This window comes from Pleurodeles waltl, chromosome 6, assembly GCF_031143425.1.
Source record: "Pleurodeles waltl isolate 20211129_DDA chromosome 6, aPleWal1.hap1.20221129, whole genome shotgun sequence".
NCBI classification, from domain to species: Eukaryota; Metazoa; Chordata; class Amphibia; order Caudata; family Salamandridae; genus Pleurodeles; species Pleurodeles waltl.
The window spans coordinates 73,667,086-73,689,280 of record NC_090445.1 but is presented as its reverse complement, the minus strand read 5'-3'; the positions used below and the strand labels follow the sequence as shown (position 1 = coordinate 73,689,280).

At 49.0% G+C, this 22,195-nt stretch overlaps 1 protein-coding gene across 4 annotated transcripts in view; it reads left to right on the top strand.

Moving 5' to 3' along the window:
* Positions 1-22,195, top strand: part of LOC138299221 (E3 ubiquitin-protein ligase TRIM39-like) — a 202,725-nt gene that overhangs the window by 70,161 nt on the left and 110,369 nt on the right. Inside the window, exon 7 of one of the 4 annotated variants that reach the window (XM_069237349.1) lies at positions 12,626-12,886. The exons of the other annotated variants lie outside the window; for them this stretch is intronic. Coding sequence (XP_069093450.1) covers positions 12,626-12,633 — 8 coding nt within the window. The 3' untranslated portion in view covers positions 12,634-12,886. Of the gene's footprint in view, positions 1-12,625; positions 12,887-22,195 lie in introns of those variants that run through there. 4 annotated transcript variants of the gene reach the window in all.

Here is a 22,195-nt window from a genome sequence, read left to right as displayed (position 1 = left end):
ACCCTCTGATGCAAGGACTTAGTTCAGTGCATCAACATTGGATTAGAAGGACAGTTCTAGACTCCCAGCACAATCACCGCTCTCTAGATGCTGCGTGCACAGATGTCCAGTCTCTGCACACCCATTGGGAAGAGCAGAACTCCAACCAGTACACTTACCGCACAGCCCTACACTCCCAGAAGAGGTCTACCCTATCTGCATACCTGTATACTCAGGCATACTCTGTGCACAAGATAACACTGTGCACATTCCTTCAAGCGGTGCACACTGCCCAGCCCTTCTCTCACAGGACATCACTGCTCTCTTCACAGCCCCATTCTTTTCACAACCCTTCTCTTAGTGTAGTTCTGCTCCATGCACACATGCCACATTTTCTAAAGAAATTTGAACTCTAAACATCCCGGAGCTTTCTAAACCGGCCCCTTACCCTTTACACTAACTTCTGCTTACTGTTTAGCCCCCGACACACAATCTCTATTTCTCACTGAATTCTGCCCTGCCCACAGTCTCCTGCACAATCTTTCAATCAATTCAATTGCAGCTTTATTTAGGCAAAACAATGCCCTTAAAGCACATTTAACACACACTCTTCAATAAAAGCTCACTATAATAAAAAATAACGCCATTAAGTTCTAAAAACAGATTGAAAAGAATTTAATCTGCAAGCTTATAAATAACATTTCACAAGATACACAATATATATATTGTCTTGCAATAGTTGCAAAAGAACAGGTTAAAAGACCAAAATTAGAACAAATTGAAGGATATTTACAAATGAAATCCTTCATATAAAAGGATGGCTTGGACTATATCCACCACACTAATTCCCAAACTACCAGCAACAATATATAGAAACTTATAGTTATTTGCCGGTAGGAGAGGCTCACAAGATATAATTTCACTCTACACATAAGACGTGTTGCCCTGAAAATTAAAATTTCCTACCCAAAAATAAATATATATATATATATATATATATATATATATATATATATATATATATATATATATATATATATATGAATATATATATATATATACACATAAGTTAACAAAATACAAAGAGAGAAAATGCCAACATAAACTACTTAATAAAATGTATACTTTGGAGGTCGAGAATTTCGATCTGATATGCCATATTGCCTCTAAACATTTTGCCAACGCACATGCCACAGTCCCATGCGGATTTGATCTACAAATCCTGAGGGCCAAGGGCCAATCTCTAATACCCAAGGATTTGCATAGAGGCCTAATCCAGCACACCCTCTGCCTATGATACGCCAGACAGTGGAATAAGACATGGGAAATATTCTCTGTAGTCGTGCATCACATCGGGCAGAGGTCTACGCGACACTCTGATTGCTCCCATCTAGAGGTAAAATCCGAAGCAGTAGGGAACCAATTCTGAACCCAGTGTAAAGTGTACGTGCCTGAGTTACCAAGATCATGTCAAGATAGGGCTCAAATTCTTAATGGCATTTAACTAATAGAAAACTATCAGTTAAACTTAAGGGCGAGACTGAAGCCAGCTGGGCAACTATCCGATTCATCCAATATGCGTCCTTCAGAGTTGGAATAGCGCTCTTTGTAAGGTTCAGAGGATCTGTCCAAAATGATCCTAACCCCAGGGTATAAAAGGCCTTTTTCACGTATCTGCACATTGTTTCATTATGCGGGGCAGCAAGCACCTTTCGTAACCATATTCTGTACAGGTCTAAAACGTCTGTTAAACATAATCTTATCCAATACTGCAGTGGTCTCATGGCGGCTATATCCACAATCGAATGTAAGTTCAAATCCATTTGAATGGGAAGTGTGGGGGAGCTCAAAGGGATTTTTAACAGGGCCTTGAGAAAAAAAGTTCTCTGCTCTCTCTAAGTCTAAAAAATTGCCATGCCCCCATAGCTCTGCACCATAAAGTACTCCTCCTCTAGCTTGGCTTTTGTACATCTCCATTGCTGGTGTAATGGAAAAGCTAGGGGATCTACTGGCAAATCTCAGAATGCCTCCTGCTTTTTGTTTGAAAGACAAAATACTTTTTAACGATTGGGCTTTCCACTTGTGAGACTCCTCCAACCTTATTCCCAGATAGTCAAAGTCTGAAACGTTTTCTAAAATATTTCCATCCAATAATATCCCTTTCTTCACTGTGCATTAAAGGGCACCAAACACCATATATTTTGTTTTGGTGGCATTAATTTGTATGCCAAAATCCCTACAAAACCCCAAAAATCTCTCAAGGAGACTATTAAGACCATAAGCAGTTTGGGAGAGGAGGAGGGTGTCGTCTGAAACAGGAGGCAGGGGTTCTTTACATCACTCAGTTTTGGAGCATAATTTTCACAGTTATGGAGATAGGGGTTACAAGCATTTATAAAAAGTAAAAAGAGTGTAGGAGCCAGCACACATCCCTGTCTCACCCCCTTCTGTAATGAAATTTCTCCTGTCAGTTCGCCATTCATACCCCACCTTACTATGGCAAAACTATCAGAATACAACTCCTGGATCAAGTTTATCAAAGGGCTTGGGATGCCTGCCCTACCCACGACCTCCCATAATTTATCTTGTAGGACCAGATCATAGGCAGACTTGAGATCCACAATAGTGACTAAAAGTCTTCCAGTGTCCAGGACGACAGTTTTCCATTTAATTGAAAGAAAGCGGAAGACCTGGTCTACTGTACTGGTCTTCTGTCTAAAACCCGCATGGAGGTGGGATAACATTTTCCTCCAGCCAATCCTGGAACCTACGTAAGACTTGGTAGGAAAAAGTTTTCTGCAAATTATCTAAAAGACATATGGGTCTGTAGTTTCCCAGGATTGATCTATCCGCTTTTTTATGAATTGGAACAATTATTGCACCCTTCCAGGAACGAAGGGGAGTACAGCCCACCACAACTGCATTGGACACATTGTTTATATAAGTTCCCCAAAAACTTAGATAGGACTTGTACAAATCTGATGGAATTCCATCTAGGCCAGATGTCTTACCTGATTTTTGCGCTCTAATAGCTGACACAGTCTTTTCTAAAGTAAACGGTATAAGCGTGCCAGCGCACGGACTAGTAGTCTTTGCAATGCTAATTAAGCTTTGAGAAGGCACAATCTCCTGTTTATAAAGAACAGTAAAATAATGCAACTAAACATCAGCAGGAATATGGCAGTCAGGTTTAGGGTTTACATTCCATTCTTCATGAGCAATCAGTGACCAAAACCGCTTGGAGTTGTTTTGGTTAGCTGCTAATAGTAATTCCTGCCAGGTTGACGCTACCCATTTATTCTTGCTGGTCTTTATTCAGAGCGTACTCACGCCTTGCAAGAATTATCCTTTCTTTATCTTTTGAGCGTATTGCATCCAAGAGACTACCCTTAGCCACTCTACATGCTTTATTGAACCATTTACGATTACCGTCTCTTGGCTGCAACCTTCCCTTACTCGCTCTGGAGATTAGATCTTTTAAGTAGGGAAAAAGTTCTATGTGGGTTGCCATAATTAGGGTTGGATTGCACATAAGAGATGTAGCTAGTAATTTATTGAATGAGACTAAATTGTGCAATTTAACCACTAAGGCATTAGAATTTATAAAAGATTCACATTTTGTGGCATGTTTGTTGTTAGACACCGTAATGGGTGGCATGCCCTCATAGTCTCGTTGGTTGTTATTTACTGTGGAAAACCACCTAGGACCCTCCACCAGAATAGGGGAGTGATTGCTATTACATTGCTCACCCACGCTAAGATCTTTAAATTCATGCCATATTCTTACATCAATGAGCACATAGTCGATAGAGCTACTATAAGACCTTCTAAAAAAACGTGGGTTTTGCGGGGAAATCGGAGGGAAAACAACCATTGCCTGACCGGAGACCATGCATTATCATAAGGTCGATGACTTGGAGGGCCCTGGTATAAGCTTTAGGTTGCTCGCTTAACGATGAAAAATTTGGAATTCCCCACATGAGATTCTCTGTCTGGGTTAACTCAGAAAAGAGGGAATCTGACTCCAAGGACACATTTAAATCCCCTGCTATGATGATAAAATGTGATGGAGATAATTCCGAGACCAAGGCATTCAGCACACTAATGGTATTAGACGATTGGCTCAGGGCACCCGGTCTATTGTAAATATTAACACATAAAAGCCTAGGTCCATGCTTCAGCTTAATTGCGACAACCAATATATCGAGTGAGTCAACAAACATTTCTTCCAGTTCACCCGCCAGGGAGATTTTTATCCAGGTGAGAAGATCCCCACCTGCTTGCCCTGATACAGATGGTTCTAGCCTTCTTACAAAACTAGGTAAACCCATGTCTATAAACATTTGAAGTAGCTCATTTTTCCTGGAGTAGACAAATGGTAAAATTATCTATGAACTGCCCCCAGTCCTCGTCAATAAGTTTATTACGTATACCAGCTACATTCCAGGAGATTAGTGCAGAATTAATAGTCCTAAGGGACCCAGACTCTCTTGGAAGTGTCCTAAGGTTAAGGGTTAAATTTGATTGCTCGTAGCTACCAGCCAAGTTTTGATCTTTTGCAAGGAGAGAAGTCATAAAAGGAAACAATTCGGTGTGTGTTTGGGATTCTTTCAGAGATGTGCCCCCATTGGAATATGAGTTATTGAGGGAAAAAATAGGAGAAGGGCACAGTCAGTCAATATCGGAAAGATCAGCTGATTGAAAAGTTCTTGAGGCAATCTATGTCCTTGCAAAGTCTAGGCATTCCGTACCAGGCGTCTCAGGGTTCTCCTTCATATGAGGGAAATTGGTCAAGGGGCCCGTAGCAGATGGCACATTAATTAATTACACTTGGGGTTGGAGTATTATGACCCCTATTGTTAGGCCCATTGATCGCGACAATAGGGCCCCCTTGATCTGTGAGGCTTGCTATCCTCCCATTGGATTCTGTCTTCCTGACAGGACTGCACATTCTTTCACAGTAGTCAAAGGGTCCGTCTTCACCAAAGACACTGGAATCGTAGATCTCATCTTTTCTTGCCCAATACTCATATTAGAGGGTGCCTCCTGGACCAATATTCCTCTCTCCGGCCGGGAATTCTAGAAAACAATGGATGAGCCACTTCTAAGTGGATTGTGCATCTCCAATGACGATAGCCCTTTAACCAACTTGGAGCAAATGAGCATAAGCTTTACAGTGTCCCAGTTCCCTGGATTCTATGGGTAGTGCTTAACTGAAATTATATCTGAGTATGTAATAGATCAACATTGCCTAACATGCCTTATCTAATTAACAATGTTGTTCTTTAGTGAAAGCTATCTTCTCTTTTGGTAGGGGAAACTACTGGTACTTTACACATATAGATTGGATAACGGTTGATGTTATGCTTGGAACCTGGCAAGGCATTGGAAGAATCACATACCAAACTCCCATAAGAGTGGGACCTGGGTAGCGAGCACTTTTGTACATTAGCCGAGACTAGTTGAGACTAGCCGGAGGTTGACTAGACCCAACATCATGCCTAGGAAAATCCTTATTTACCATGTTTCTCCGATAAGTACGAGTAGAGAGCATAGAATTCGTGCCTTCTCTGTAAGGGTCTCCATTGTTCCACTTCCCTCCAATAGGTCGAAGGAGGTTCAGGGTCTCCATCAGCATTTGTTTCAGGACCTTTACCTCATCTCCTAGGCTAGAAATAGTGGTAACCGCGTCCTCGAAGGAGGCGGGACCAACGGGCTCAGAGTTGGATATTTTCGAGATTGAGTCAAGGTTGCTGGAATCTATCAGTTTTTCACGTCCTCCCAATGGCAAAAAACGATTAGAGCAAGGGATTTCATTGATAATAGCACTGCAAAATATAATGTTCTCAATGTTGGTGGATAAGGGGTTAGAGTTTGAAGATGCTAAATTAGAGTCTTCAGGTTCCTGTTGCATAGGGAGAGAATCCATAGGGACTTTTATGCAATCTGAGTCACCCTTAATAGGGATTTTAGGTTTTAAAAAGGATGATAGTGAACCAGTTTTCGACCCCTCAAAAGATCGCTTACTATTCCCCTTCAGCAAGGACTCTACTTCTTCAGTCAATTAGTCAATGTCGTTGGTGACACAGGTAGGGGAGGTGCGGGAAGTTTTGTGCAATTTGGGCACTTTTGATGAAACTGCACCCACAGTCGGGTTCCCCTTTGCCTTACGTTTCCCCATCCTTAGGGTTCAGAACGGGAAAATCAGAAATCAAGACTCTATCTTTAGTTCATGGAACCTTTCCCAAAGGGCGTTCATCCTCAATCAGCCACAAACAGCACTGGGAGGCATGGTTCACAACAGGAGTGCGCTGAGGCACCCACGAAGAATAATAAACCAGTCTCCTGGGGGTGAGGCTCCTTAGGTGGCAGATGTCACAGCTCAAGAGGGGAGGAAGAAAACCTAAAAGTCAAGGGACAGGAGCAAGAGAGGTGGCCCTGCCCTGCCTCTTCCTGGCTCTGACGGGCGCGGATGGACCTGCCCTTGGCCCAGACTTTGCCTGGGTGCGGCCCACGCTGCGTAGAGGAGATGGCGCTATGTAGCACGAGGGGTTTTGGCTCCGTCTCCTATGGCCGCGCTTCCTGCTGCACAGCTGAGTGGTTCCGGGTCCCCTTGGAAAGTACGGACCAGCAGCGCATCCCACGCCACGTAGAGGTGATGGCGCTGAGTAGCGCGAGGGGGTTTGGCTTCTCCCCCTATGACTGCGCCTCCTGGCGCACAGCTGAGTGGTTCTGTGTTCCCTTGGAAAGTACAGAACCAGCAGCATGTCCCACGCCGCGTAGAGGAGATGGCGCTATGTAGCGCGAGGGGGTTTGGCTCCTCCTCCTATGACCGCACCTCCTGGGACACAGCTGAGTGGTTCCGGGTCCCCTTGGAAAGTACAGGACCAGCAGCTTGTCCCGTGCCGCGTAGAGATGGCGCTATGTAGCGCGAGGGGGTTTGGCTCCTCCCCCCATGACGGCGCCTCCTGGTGCACAGCTGAGTGGTTCTGGGTTCCCTTGGAAAGTATGGGACTAGAAGCGCATCCTGCGCCGCGTAGAGGAGATGGTGCTATGTAGCGTGAGGGGGTTTGCCTCCTCTACCTATGACTGTGCCTCCTGGCGCACAGCGGAGTGGTTCCGGGTCCCCTTGGAAAGTACAGGACCAGAAGCGCATCCCGCGCCGCGTAGAGGAGATGGCGCTATGTGGTACGGGGGGGTTTGGCTCCTCCCCCTACGACCGCACCTCCTGGCGCACAGCGGAGTGGTTCGGGGTCCCCTTGGAAAGTACAGGACCAGCAGCGCGTTCTCATTGTTCTACTAAAGTTCCATTCTCTGTAAAGTATTCCACTCACCACAATGCTCAACTTTTTGAAGACCTTCACTTTCTGCATAGTGCACCACTCACAGCACAGCCCTCCAATCCTTGCATAGCACACATCTTCACAGGCCAGGCTACTATACTACAGCTCTCTGCAGGGCTCTCCAGTCTTTGCACAGTTCCCATTCTGCAAGCTCCTTTCACCTGGGAAAAACCACAGCACTTTCCAGGTACTCTTGGTACATCTTTTCACCTGCCACAAACCCCTGCATGCCTCACCTCCATATACTGTCAATACACCATTTTACCTCCCACAAAACCTACCACGCCACCACCCCATCTTTCTACTCTCTCTATAACACTCTCAAAACATGCTTCTACAAAGTGCTACACTCAACGTATCCTTCTGTTGTCCGCTCTGAACAACCCTCTATGAGCTCTATACTGTTCCTGCACTATCTGCAGAACTCTGCTGTGTCGTTGGGGCTACGGGTGTGGGAGAACCTGCAGTACCAGACCTGCCAACTCACATGGTACCACCATGTGACACACGATATTGGCTCCCCCTTCACTGTAAATAGTGGTTTTCTTCTCGTTTTTGAAGGCTTTTAACTGCTGATTTCCAATAATGGTTGAGAAAGCATCCCAGAACATCAGCAGCTGACTCTGCAAGTTTTTGTTTTCTTTTTTTCTTTGAGGAGGGGTTTGGGGCCTGGGTGGGGCCATAAGTACCTCCTAGGTGCTTCTCGGAATGAGCCCACTCCCCTGCCAAAGCTTCACCTCTTCCTCACACTGTGAGGTTTTTAGTGGTGTCATTGTTTGGACTCTTGCTCTGGGCAAGACTGCTGGTTAAAGGATGACAGTACTTTTGTTTGTAGGCGACTATGCATATCCTACAACAAGTCGCAACTGTTGTCCCAACCTTACCGGCTCACTAGCAGCACCTCACCAGAAACACAATAGTAAAAGTTGATTTGTGGCAGCCTTTATGCATGGACTCGAAAATAAGACATCTCAGGGAGTGACGTGGTTAAACGGAGATTACCCCTTTCTCACAGATATATCATGTCTCATACAAACACAGGCAATGACAAAGATGCAGTAAAGTTTCAATAGTTTTTATTTAACACAATTGCAATTTGCGATATGTTGTATGGGCTGCAATGATTAGGATAATTAATAATGCAAGAAACAGAATTGTGAAGACGAGAGTCATTATTTCAACCATTTTGTTCAATGCATAAGAAAGACATACGAGATGTAATATGCTCTAATACCCTAATGTGAGAGGCCTAACCTCCTACCTAAAGGAGAGCTGGGTTTGCTAAACTTAATCTGCCAATGCCGTGTCCATGAGAGGAGCCCCCAACCCTTGTTACCTTGGAATGAGGTCTCTATCTCAGACTCCGCAGGGACACGAAGACTGGGTCAGCGTCAAGACGACTGCAGCATCGATATCAGCAATGGTGGCGATGCCCTCTGGTCGGAATCCCTCTGATTATCTGTCTAAAGTGCGATGTATTTATACAGATCTACAAGGACCCCTGATGTAGGTGTGTTCCCAAACAATAGATAACAGACATGCTTGGGACGGCAATTAATATAAACAATCCCTCGAAAGTATAGAGAGGTTAAATCCCTAAGTGTGAACATCTACTGTTTGTTTGTCTTTGTTGCTTGATCTTGACGCCTTAGCGCGGTGACACTGATAATGCAAAGCATAACAAGCGGCCTAACTATCAACTAGGCAGCCATCCTAGATGAATTAAATAATGAAAAGAGCTAAGCCAGAGCAAGCTAAGTAGGTTAAAAGTCACTAGGTGACGGGGGCACGAGTCTGCAAGCCAAAGGCTAAGCTAACTCCTGCTATCCCATTAAAACAAACTTGGATTCACTACAGTGGAGATGGCAGGTCTGCAGGACCCCCAGATATATTGAAGACGTTCAAACGGACAATAGGCAATACAGACTTTTTTCTTCTTCTGACATTTATCATGTTATCAGGCCCTGACATTTGTATTTTAATTTTCCTTTATCAGACTCTCCAGCGTACCCAATATACTTTAACCGTTGTACAAATGTGCATGAAAGGAGAAGGCTACAGCACCTCACAGGTTTCCTTCTCATTTAAAAACCCGGGGCCGAGTTATTCTTACCCAAAAGTGACTGATATCCGTCTGCCAGAATATAAATCCCATTAAAGGTTGTGGAATTTGTATTTCAACGAACGTGTAACTCCTCTGCCAAACTCTAACTCAGGCCCTTTGTTTTCAAATATGTCAGAAGCAAGTGAAAGTCATATTGTCACCTTGATACTTCGTCCTAAAATGTTATGATTTTAGTGTGCTCAAAACAAATTAAGCTTACTTGCAATTTTATAATTATGTTGATTACTTTCTCCATTTAACTGCTTCCTTATTCACGTCTACTTTGTAGGACTTTTAGTTTTACTGAAATTCTATCTGGATCAGACTAGCTAAAAGGGCCTTTCAGCCTGCTCTCTCCATCCATTTGTCTGTTGTTTGCCATGCACACTTTGTTTCTGCCCACTACAGTGTACAGCATTGGGCATTGGTTCATTCTATTTAGTTACTTGCTTCACTTTGAGTAACTGCATTTTCTTCTTCCACAAGGAGCACATCCACACAGAGAGTAGTTCCCTTTAGGGTCTCTTGTTTTTACTTTATTATCACGTTAGTGTTGCCTTTTTGCTCCGAGGCTGATGTGATAGCAGGACTCTTGATTTGAGCAAAGGTACATTTCAGTTTTCATTTTCTGTCTCTTACGAATGCTGTTGTAAATTCCTTTTAGAGTGCCCTTTGTTTATCTGACTGCTATTTCATTTAGGGCATCAGAAGCAAGGTGATAGATGGAAAGCTGGAAATAATGTCAGTCAGTGGCAATTTCTCAATGCTGCATCCCAATCGATCACTTTTCACCCACCAAGTCACCTCGATTTGGAACCAGTCATATGCAAATCAGTCTTGACCCTACTTCAATGTGAACAGTCAAGTCGAAACTGCCACGCACTCCATGATCTGGAACATAAGCAACCTAGGTCCAGTTTCGCCATTATTAGGGCTCCTCTGAGCCATGGCCTGGAAGTCCCCTGTGGGCCAGTACTGGAGGACTGGGGATAGGGTGTGGTGAAATGGGCAGAGGCACGTGCTTTGAGGAGAGAGGAGGCACGGGGGTGCATATGCGCCCCATTGCCCCTCTGTGGGCCGAGGTGCTGTAAGATTGCGAATCTAGGGCACGAGACATAGACTGAGTGACAGATGCTATAGTGCACTCACCCAGGCTCCTGAGGGGATGAGAGCCCAGGTGGGGGATATACTTAACTGACACCCTACAAGCACACACTTATGCGACCGGCAGCGGCAGCAGATGCATGGGATCCCTCAGCCGAGCACCGCTGTTTGCGTAAAGGCCGCACACACGGAGGTTGAGAATCTGCCGCTCTCCGCTAACCTGGCTTCTCGCTGCCACTAGGGATTAGCCAGCAATGAAGCGCGAGCTCGCCACTCCGGAAGCCTCCCTCCCAACACAATGTATCACGTGCACTCCGGAAATAACAACACGCGAAGGTGCCATGTTTAGAGTTCTGTTTAAAGTTTATTCCGTTAAACTGGAACAATATTGTACATTAGATATCCGGTATGCAATCCTTCATAATATGATGTACAGTTGTATATATATTGTGTGAATGACTGACCTACTACCATCACTTGATAATGGCAAAGCCCCACTAGTGCACACCATGAGACAGTACCCCTGATTCGGTATGGGAAACTAGGACTACACTACATGATTATAAAGCAAGAGGTGTAATGTTTTTGAAAATGCTAATAAACTAAGTTTTAAAAAATAAATAAACTGGGGCTCATAAGCCAGGTATAGCCTGGTTCCACTATGAGCATGGAACCAACTTCTGTGTACCCCCGAAACACTTAATGCATCAAAAAGGTGATGGATGAAATGCTTTAATTGATCTCGGCCGCTGGTAATTGCTAGGGCCGCATCCCAAACCATCCTTTTTTACCTGCCATCCCACCGCAGCTTGGACCCCGCCATATGAAAATCAGTCTTGACCTTGCTCCAATGGTAACCGTTCGGCCTGCTCAGTTACTTGCGGTCCAAGTCGCCTCTATGTGCTGCTTGTGTGGGCTTCTAGTTTGCTGTCAGTGCTCTTGTATGAACTGTTGTTACTAATTCAAGCTGCGCCGTTTGCTCCAGTTTCTTTATTGGTTTGACTTTAACTATCTGTCTGCCTACCTACCTATCATTGCCCCCCTGTCAATCTGGCAATGTAAATACCTGTCTGTCGACGTGTCTGTCTACATGTCTGTCTTTATGTCTGTCTTTCTATGTCCACCTCTCTGTCTACCTGTCAGTCTATATACCTGCCTATCGCTCTATTTATATGTCTGTCTACCTGTCCGCCTATTTACCTGTCCTAGCGGCTTGCCTGCCTATCTCCTGGTATGTCTAGCTACCTGTAAATCTGTCTATCCATCTATCTACCTGTCTGTCTGTCTGTCTATCTATCCAGCTTTCAGTCTCTCTCTCTCTCTCTCTCTCTCTCTCTCTCTCTCTCTCTCTCTCTCTCTCTCTATATATATATATATATATATATATATATACACATCTAGCAATCCATCCATGTTTGCAGCTCTATTTGTGCAGCCCATCTATCTTTACAACCCTGTCTGACTTTTTTTCTACCTCACTATCTGCAACTCTATTTGCAACTCTATCTACCTATTTACCTCTGTCTTTGCAATCCTAACTATCTATCTATCTATCTATCTATCTATCTATCTATCTATCTATCTATCTATCTATTTATCAATCTATTAAGACAACTCTCTTATTTATGTAATCCTCAGTATGTAGGCAGCCCTTTCTATTTCTCTCTCTCTATCTGCCCTGTCTCTCTGTCTTTATATATATTTATGTATATATTTCAAGAACCCTCTCTATCTCTGCAAGCCTCTCTAGCGTTTCTGGCTTCTCACAACTCTTTGAAAATATGGAGTGAATATTTACAAAAAGATTACAAAAAAGCACAAGCGAAGTCAAGAGTCCGGCAGCCAAATTCTGACCAATGTTTTTTCAGCTGTAGTGCTAGCCACGACATTGTGTTTTTACTAAAACTGTGTCTATAACAGCCACACGGCTTGTCAGTCAGGCTTCATCACATGGCAAGGGCTCTGTCCACTTCACTTTAAGATGCCGTATGTTGCCCTTTCACACTCAAAGTAGTGCCAGAGACTGCTATAGTAATGTGTTTTTTGGAGACCAAAAAAAGATTTATGCGGTTAGTCTTTTTTTTTTTTTTTAAAGATTGGTGACCACGGCAGCTTCCGCAACAATGAGGTTTTGCTAAAACCATGAAAGAACAGAACAGGGATCGCCAAAGCCAACAGACTGGCCTCCAGACCCATGAGCTTGACCAGTGCTTGTTTTATTAAAAATGGACACAAAAATGACACAATTCAAACCCCTAGTATAATATACTAGTATATTTGTGTAACAGTCAAACTCCAAATAATTATGATGCATTTCATCTTTTATTATACTGCTGCCTGTTCTGCTCTGATTCACTATTTCCGAATTAAGCTATTAAAAAAAAAATTAAACAGTGGCAGCAAATATATCTGTTGAACATATAGATGTTTTGGGGGGACCAAGAAGTAAAGCATCAGGGGCTTTGTTAGAAATTATCAATTATTGGATGTCTTTTTTAGAATACTCCTGTTTTTCCCAATTTTGGGGGGGCTGGTGCATGCTGAAGAGGGTCTTTCAGTGGGGAATGATAATTATTACAGCTCGAGCTACAGAATTACGCAAATAACTTAGTAAGTCACATTGGCAATAGAATTTGATACCCGGCCCCTTCATTTTCCACACCTTCTTTGCTTTGAAGAAGTGAAGGAGTCCCCTAAAGCGGAGGCAAAATCAGTTAATTTTCCATAGTGATGGGGATATTTTTGTGATTAGGTGCAGTAATACCGGAATATGCTGCGCACACACATCACAAGTCTGAGACCACCTGACTCACTTCACGTTTACATGGACCACTCATGAGTTCTCTTGTTGGTGGCAGTCCTCGTGCCACAGGGCCTGTTCATGGCAGACACTAGGTTCTCAAGCCTGGGCTTTAAACCAATCACAACCAGTGAAAGTGACAGGAACTCACTTCTCCTGGGTCAAAACTGAGTTTCCAGTCCAGTGGCTGCTTTGGGTGATTTAGATGCACAAAGTTGTCATTTCTAAGAAGCATGATATTTATATATCGCATTACTGTACCGCACCATATTTAATAATATACATTGTTCGGGAAATACTATCTAAATACTCCAGTGAATCCTGGTTCAGGGAAGCATCTGTCATACAATGTAGCTGTGGCACGTTCTACACTCCCTCTGTGGGTACCAGTGGATTTTTCACAGACACCTCGCCTCTATTGAGGTGACGTTGGTGGCCAGCACCCCCACATTGAAAACTGTTCCAGCACCCCTGCAATCCTGGCTCTCTGTCAGCCTCTCTATGAAGAATCCACCCGATCACGGCAGAGCCACACTCTATACAGCCCCCACCCCCTCCTGTTCTGTAGACAGGAACCCCCCTCTCTCTGCACAGCCATTACACCGCACAGCGTTCAGCACTGAGCAGCCCTCCATCTAGTTGGGGACACCACATGCACATGCAAACACCCTACTCTCGCCCCACTTTCTGCACAGCCCTCCGCAGCCTTCCCCTCTCTTCCCCTCTATCTCCGCTCTGCACATTTTGACCTTAAGGGCGGAGCTACACAACAATTGGCAATTTCGAGCCGTGAATCATGCGAAGTTTACGCTTTTTCATGTCCGGTTACTCTCGCGCATTACTCAGCCCTGCACTTCACCAGACACACGACACGTTCTGCTCCGCCCTGTGCCATCTTCTAGCCTCGTCTAGCCCCGGGCAGTGCTGTGTGCTTTGTGTATCATCCCCGTCACTGCACATCCCCAGTACCAGTGCTGTCCACAGTCCGTCACAGGCAGCATCCACTCACGCACACCTCCACACTCTGTGCTGCTCTGTGAGCTGCCCTGTCCTCTGCACTCCCACCAACCCACCGCTCCGTACAGACCCCCACCGCTCCGTACAGACCCTCACCGCTCCTTACAGACCCTCCGCTCTGTACAGACCCCCACCAACCCACCGCTCCCTACAGATCCTCGCCGTGCTGTACAGACCCCCGCCGCTCCGTACAGACCCCCGCCGCTCCGTACAGACCCCCGCCGCTCCGTACAGACCCCCGCCGCTCCGTACAGACCCTCACCGCTCCTTACAGACCCCCGCTGCTCCGTACAGACCCCCACCACTCCCTGCAGACCCTCACTGCTCTGTACCGACCCTCGCCTCTCTGTACAGACCCCCACCGCTCTGTACAGACCCCCACCAACCCACCGCTCCCTACAGATCCTCGCCGTGCTGTACAGACCCCCGCCGCTCCGCCGCTCCGTCCTGACCCCCGCCGCTCCGTACAGACCCCCGCCGCTTCGTACAGACCCCCGCCGCTTCGTACAGACCCTCGCTGCTCCGTACACTGCACATCCCCAGTACCAGTGCTGTCCTCCGTCCGTCACAGGCAGCATCCACTCACGCACATCTCCGTGCTGCTCTGTGAGCTGCACTGTCCTCTGCACCCCCACCAACCCACCGCTCCGTACAGACCCCCACCAACCCACCGCTCCGTACAGACCCCCACCGCTCCGTACAGACCCTCGCCGCTCTACACAGACTGCTCTATACAGACCCTCACCGCTCTACACAGACCGCTCTATAAAGACCCTCACCACTGTACAGACCCTCCCCGCTCCGTACAGACCGCTCCGTACAGACCCTCACCGCTCCGTACAGACTGCTCTGTACAGACCCTCGCCACTCTGTACAGACCCTCCCCGCTCCGTACAGACCCTCACCGCTCCGTACAGACCCTCACCGCTCCGTACAGACTGCTCTGTACAGACCCTCGCCACTCTATACAGAACCTCGCCGCTCCGCAAGACCCGCGTCGCTCCGCAAGACCCTCGCCACTCTGCACAGACCCTCGCCGCTCTATACAGACCCTCACCGCTCTGTACAGACCCTCGCCGCTCTGTACAGATACAGACCCTCGCCGCTCTGTACAGACCCTCGCCGCTCTATACAGACCCTCGCCGCTCTATACAGACCCTCGCCGCTCCGCAAGACCCAAGTCGCTCCGCAAGACCCTCACCACTCTGCACAGACCCTCGCCGCTCTGTTCAGACCCTCACCGCTCTGTGCAGACCCTCACCGCTCTGTACAGACCCTCGCCGCTCTGTACAGATACAGACCCTCGCTGCTCTGTACAGACCCTCGCTGCTCTGTACAGACCCTCGCCGCTCTATACAGACCCTCGCCGCTCCGCTAGACCCTCGCCGCTCCGTGCAGACCCTCACCGCTCCGTGCAGACCCTCACCGCTCCGTGCAGACCCTCACCGCTCCGTGCAGACCCTCACCGCTCCGTACAGACCCTCACTGCTCCGTACAGACCCTCACCGCTCCGTACAGACCCCCGCCGCTCTGTACAGACCCCCACCTCCCTGTACAGACCGCTCTGTACAGACCCTCACCGCTCTGTGCAGACCCTCACCGCTCTGTACAGACCCTCGCCGCTCTGTACAGATACAGACCCTCGCTGCTCTGTACAGACCCTCGCTGCTCTGTACAGACCCTCGCTGCTCTGTACAGACCCTCGCCGCTCTATACAGACCCTCGCCGCTCCGCTAGACCCGCGTCGCTCCGCAAGACCCTCACCGCTCCGTGCAGACCCTCACCGCTCCGTGCAGACCCTCACCGCTCCGTGCAGACCCTCACCGCTCCGTGCAGACCCTCACCGCTCCGTACAGACCCTCACCGCTCCGTACAGACCCTCACCGCTCCGTTCAGACCCTCACCGCTCCGTTCAGACCCTCACCGCTCCGTGCAGACCCTCACCGCTCCGTACAGACCCTCGCCGCTCCGTACAGACCCTCGCCGCTCTGTACAGATACAGACCCTCGCTGCTCTGTACAGACCCTCGCCGCTCTGTGCAGACCCTCGCCGCTCTGTGCAGACCCTCACCGCTCCGTACAGACCCCCGCCGCTCTGTACAGACCCTCACCTCCCTGTACAGACCGCTCTGTGCAGACCCTCACCGCTCCGTACAGACCCTCACCGCTCCGTACAGACCCTCACCGCTCCGTGCAGACCCTCACCGCTCCGTGCAGACCCTCGCCGCTCCGTGCAGACCCTCGCCGCTCCGTGCAGACCCTCGCCGCTCCGTACAGACCCTCGCCGCTCCGTGCAGACCCTCGCCGCTCCGTGCAGACCCTCGCCGCTCCGTACAGACCCTCGCCGCTCCGTACAGACCCTCACCGCTCCTTACAGACCCCCACCGCTCCGTACAGACCCTCACCGCTCCTTACAGACCCTCCGCTCTGTACAGACCCCCACCGCTCTGTACAGACCCCCCACCAACCCACCGCTCCGTACAGACCCCCGCCGCTCCGTACAGACCCTCACCGCTCCGTACAGACCCCCGCCGCTCCGTACAGACCCCCGCCGCTCCGTACAGACCCCCGCCGCTCCGTACAGACCCCCGCCGCTCCGTACAGACCCTCACCGCTCCGTACAGACCCCCGCCGCTCCGTACAGACCCCCGCCGCTCCGTACAGACCCTCACCGCTCCTTACAGACCCTCACCGCTCTGTTCAGACCCCCACCTCCCTGTACAGACCGCTCCGTACAGACCCTCACCGCTCCGTACAGACCCCCGCCGCTCCGTACAGACCCTCACCGCTCCTTACAGACCCTCACCGCTCTGTTCAGACCCCCACCTCCCTGTACAGACCGCTCCGTACAGACCCCCGCCGCTCCGTACAGACCCCCGCCGCTCCGTACAGACCCCCGCCGCTCCGTACAGACCCCCGCCGCTCCGTACAGACCCTCGCCGCTCTATACAGACCCTCACCGCTCTGTGCAGACCCTCACCGCTCTGTGCAGACCCTCGCCGCTCCGTACAGACCCCCGCCGCTCTGTACAGACCCCCACCTCCCTGTACAGACCGCCACCTCCCTGTACAGACCGCCACCTCCCTGTACAGACCGCTCTGTACAGACCCTCGCTGTTAGACACTGCTCTCGCGCATCGCCGAAAAGTACGCGCCGAGGCAGACTTAGTGCACACACATGGAGACTGACTCCGTCAGCTCCAAACTTTATTTAACCTCTTTTCCTTCTATGCGCCCTCGCACCCCGTAGAGCGCGATGACGTGTAAGAGAGCCCGGGTGGCTCGCTACATCCCTCCCATGTTTTAATAATGAAGTCAACAAAATAGGAGGAAAGAAAGGAAAAGAGAAGAAGAGAAACATGGAAAGAAACCATGAAATGGTAGAACAAAGCACTGGCCGGACTCCACTCGTGTCAAGAAGGTCGGCATCCATCCATGTCATCTCGTAGGCCGGTCTAACGGACCGGGACACCGTTCACAACAAGCAGTTCAACTGACAAAATCTTTCAGCCGACTGCTCGGTGCCGGATTGGGTCATAGGTGATATCTCTCACCCCGACTGGGCGCTGTGTCTCCGTCCGTGTCTCTGTCGGGTGACTCTCTCGGCAGACGGCACTACCGGGGCATCTACGGGCACACTGTCCCCTTCTTCCGGTGTCCCCACGTCCCCGTCTTCATCCTCATAGCCTCCTGACGCCATCGGGCCCTTTTGAAGTGTGAGACATTCCTGGTTACTCGTTTCCTCGGTGATCATTGAACCTCGAACGCCCACCACTGTCCAGGTCTCGGGCTCAAACGGCGTTTGGAACTTTCCTCCCGGCCGGCGATTCTTCACGACCACCTTGTCACCTTCCTGAAAATCACAGCGGCGAGTCCGCCTCCTCTCACTGGCCTTTTGATTTGTTCTTTGTCTGCGCCTTTGAGTGGCCTCAACATCCAACTCAGGGGACTCCCACTGGGGACTGGTCGGGATACAGTACCGTGGGGAAACCTTGAACAGGAGAGCTGCCGGGGCGCATCCAGTGGTGCTGTGCGGAGTCTGCCTGTAGGCAGTGAGGAACTGGTTCAGACACCACTCCACATCTTCTCTTTGCTTGACACCTATCATTAGGGCACGGTTCAAAGTCCTCATAAACCTCTCCACGTCACCATTGGCCTGAGGCCAGTAGTGCATGATTCTGCAGTGTCGTATCGCCAGCCCATCCAGATACGTCTTGAACTCTTGCCCCTGAAAGGGGGGTCCATTGTCAGTTCGGACTTCTTCAGGGAGCCCAAACATCGTGAATGTCCGATCAAGCATTGGTCTCACGTTCTCAAAGGAGGTCGATGCAATGACCTCAACAACAGGAAACTTGGTGTAGGTGTCTATTATGACGGCGGTCAGCCTACCGTCCGGGAAGATCCCAAAATCCATGCACAATTTCGCCTATGGTTTATGGCTGGGGGGTTCGGTGATCACAGGGCACCCACATGGCTCACAAGATGTGATTAGGCACGAATGGCATTTGGCGATCAGGGCATCGACTTGGGCGTCCATCCCGGGGAACCACACCTTGGCGCGAAGTCGGGCCTTAGTCTTGGCCTCACCTTGGTGTGCCAGCTCCACCACTCGGGACCATGAACTCTGAGGGAGCACAATCCTTCTCCCCCGAAGAACCAAACCTTCTCCGCCTATGGAAAGCTTGTCTCGCGCTCTCCACATTCCTTGCATCGCCGTCTTCTCATCGGGGCTTAAAGCTGTGGTTCTGGCCAGGAAGTGTTTCCAACTTCTGTTCTCAAGTGCTTCCCTGACGTGTGTTAGCACCCTGTCTGTTTCGGTGCCTTTCCCGATCTCAGTCACCGTGAGAGCATTGGGGCAGGAGGACTCGACAACCATGCTCACGAATACTTCTGTTCTCTCTTCGTCCTGTTTGTGAGATTCTTCAGGTGATTTGCTGGATGGGTGTCTGGACAAGTAATCAGCCGGGTTATTCACCCCCGGTCGATAGATGACATTGAATCTGTATGGCTGGAGCAAAACGGCCCATCGTTCGATCCGGGGAGGCGCTAGGCGCATGCTTCCAGCGAACAGCGAGACTAGCGGCTTGTGGTCCGTCACCACTTGGAATTCATGTCCATATACATATAAATGGAAGTTCTTACAGGCCCATCTGATTGCCAAAGCCTCCTGCTCGATCTGGGCATACCTCGTCTCGACCGCTGACAGCGCTCTGCTAGCGTAGGCAACAGGTGTCCACTCTTGGTGATGTTGCTCTTGCAAAAGAACGGCACTGAGGCCTACAGGGCTGGCGTCTACCACCACCTCTGTCCTCCTACGGGGGTTGAAGTAGGCCATTGTGACTCCTTTCAGCAGTGCAGCTTTTATGTCTGAGAATGCTTTCTCTGCGGCTGGGGTCCATTCCCACCTTTGGGTTGCCTTGGTCAGTTGTCGGAGAGGTTCTGCCATGGTTGCCAGCTGGGGATAAATCTGCCGTACTATGTCGCCATCCCTAGGAAGCTCCTCACTTCGGAGGGGTTGTGAGGGAGGGGTGCTCGACGAATGGCGTCTGCCTTGCGTGGGTCTACTCGCAAGCCTTCTTTCGAGAAGATATATCCAAAGAATTCTATGGATGTCTGGTAGAACGCACATTTCTTCTTATGTAACGTGAGTACGGCATCCGCGAGTCTCTGAAGGGATGCCCTTAGATGTTGGTGGAGATCCTCCCGGGTCTTGGAGTATATTAGGATATCATCGCTCAGGTTGATTACCCCTGATAGCCTGACAGTGTTTCCCTGATAGCATTCTGGAACACCTCAGCTGCAGAGGACACTCCAAAACTCAACCTCCGATACCGCCGGAGTCCTACATGGGTCGAAAATGTAGTGACATTGCGGCTGTCTGGGTCGAACTCCAGCTGGTGGTATCCTGAGTTCAGGTCAAGCTTGGAGAACCATTGTGCCCCGTTGAGGTCTGCGACAATATCATCCATGGTGGGTGTTATGTGTCTTTCTCGGCGGATGGCCTTGTTTGGCAGGCGCATGTCCACACGCAAGCGAATGACGTCCGGTTGTTTGGGTTTGGGGGCTATCACCAATGGCAAAACCCAGGGCGTGGGTCCGTCCACTTTTTCTATCACCCCTTGGTCCTCGAGTAATTGTAGCTCTTTTTCCATGGCCGGTATTAGATGGAATGGCACTTGGCGGTGTCTGAGTGCTACTGGGGTGACATCAGGATCGACGTGTAGTTTGACTCTCTTCCCTTTCAGCTTTCCGAGACCTTCGAAGAGCCGCGGGAACGCATCGAGGAGGCATTCAATGTGGGACTCATATACTTGACGTGCAAAGAATACCAGCTCTAGTTCCTCCGCCATGTGGCATCCCAGCAGTGTGCCTCTGTTTCCGGTCACGTCATAGAATCTGGCACAAGTTGTGAGTTCTCCACTCGTCACCGACACCTCTATCGTGCCCCTCAGGGGGAGCGGGTCTCTTCCCCCATATGTGTATATTTTGGTGTTGCTGGGGGTTAGTTGTGGCTTGGGGGATAGTTGTTGGAACATGATATCGTCCATTACGTTAACTGACACCCCTGTGTCTAGGAGCACTGTCGCCGACGTACCGTTGATCACTACTGTGGCCATGGAGGGTGGTCGCCTCTTCTGTTGTCTCCATCCAGTGAATGAGATCACAAAAATTTCCTCTTCCTCAGCTTCTTCGAAGACGGGCGTTATGTCGGTTGTGCGCTCCCTGGGGGTACCGTCATCGACCGTTACCGTCTTGACCCTGGCCTCTTTTTAGGGTCGAGCCTAAAAGAGCAAGACTCTTTAGTGTTCAGAAAAGGGCTAGGAGCCCTGTCAACATCACGTCAGTGTTTTTTATTGGTTCTTGGGCTAATAAAATCTGCTTGCTTTCTTAAGTCGAAGGCACGCATACGTCATGCCTTTTCTGGTGGCTAGCCCTCCTCGAGCGCAGCGACCAAGTACAGAAAACATGCGAGGCTCGCTGTTTTCCATCGGGCTTATGGACTTCTTTTTCTCTAATTTACGAGCACGATCTCGCTTGGCAGAAGTCGAGCGCTTCACACCCCTCACCCCTATCGTCCACCAAATGGAGCTAGTCAGCAGCGGTGGCTGCTCCTTTAGGAAGAAGGAGCATCGCCCCATTGCAAATTCACTCTACCTACCTCAGATAGTTGGCATTGATTTCCGTACCTCCTGGACAAGGGAGCGGGGGCGGTTCTGTTGCCTTTGGAGTCTGCATATAGCTCCTTCCAGCTTGCTTGTTACGCCAATGTGTTTTTGTGAGGTTGCGTAGTTACGTGTTTTACAATATAGGAAAGGCAGCTCAGTGGGTTGAGCTGTCTTTGATGAGATGTGCATGCAACCTGCAGGTCGCAGGCTTTGTACCCTCAATCTGTTCATTAGGATTTTGAATTTGATAAACTGAAAACCGCCAAATTAGGGCACATTGATCTTATAGTGCTTAGGATCAGAGTGTTTTTCAGTTATGTAAGTGACATTTTGAAAGACTTCTGTGTGATTGGAAGTGTCCTCTAGTCTGTGACTAGTAAACAGAACAAGTGGCAGCAGCGACCTATTAACTTCCCAGAGCTGGGCTCGTATAGTTCTCGGTAGCTCATCGGATGAATGTGTTGCCAAAAAACACATCGACTTCGTAGGCAACTCACAGCTCCGACGAAGATGTTTCAGAGCTGACACTGATCGGACAGGTTACTTACTAAATCCACACCTTGATGAGCAACGCCTGTTTTTGTCTAGAAGTGCTTACTTGTCATGAGTAGTGAAGTGTTTTGCTTCTTTGAAGTTAGTTTTGCAAGTCGTGTCCCAGCTCCGCAAGTTGCAATGGTTGATCTT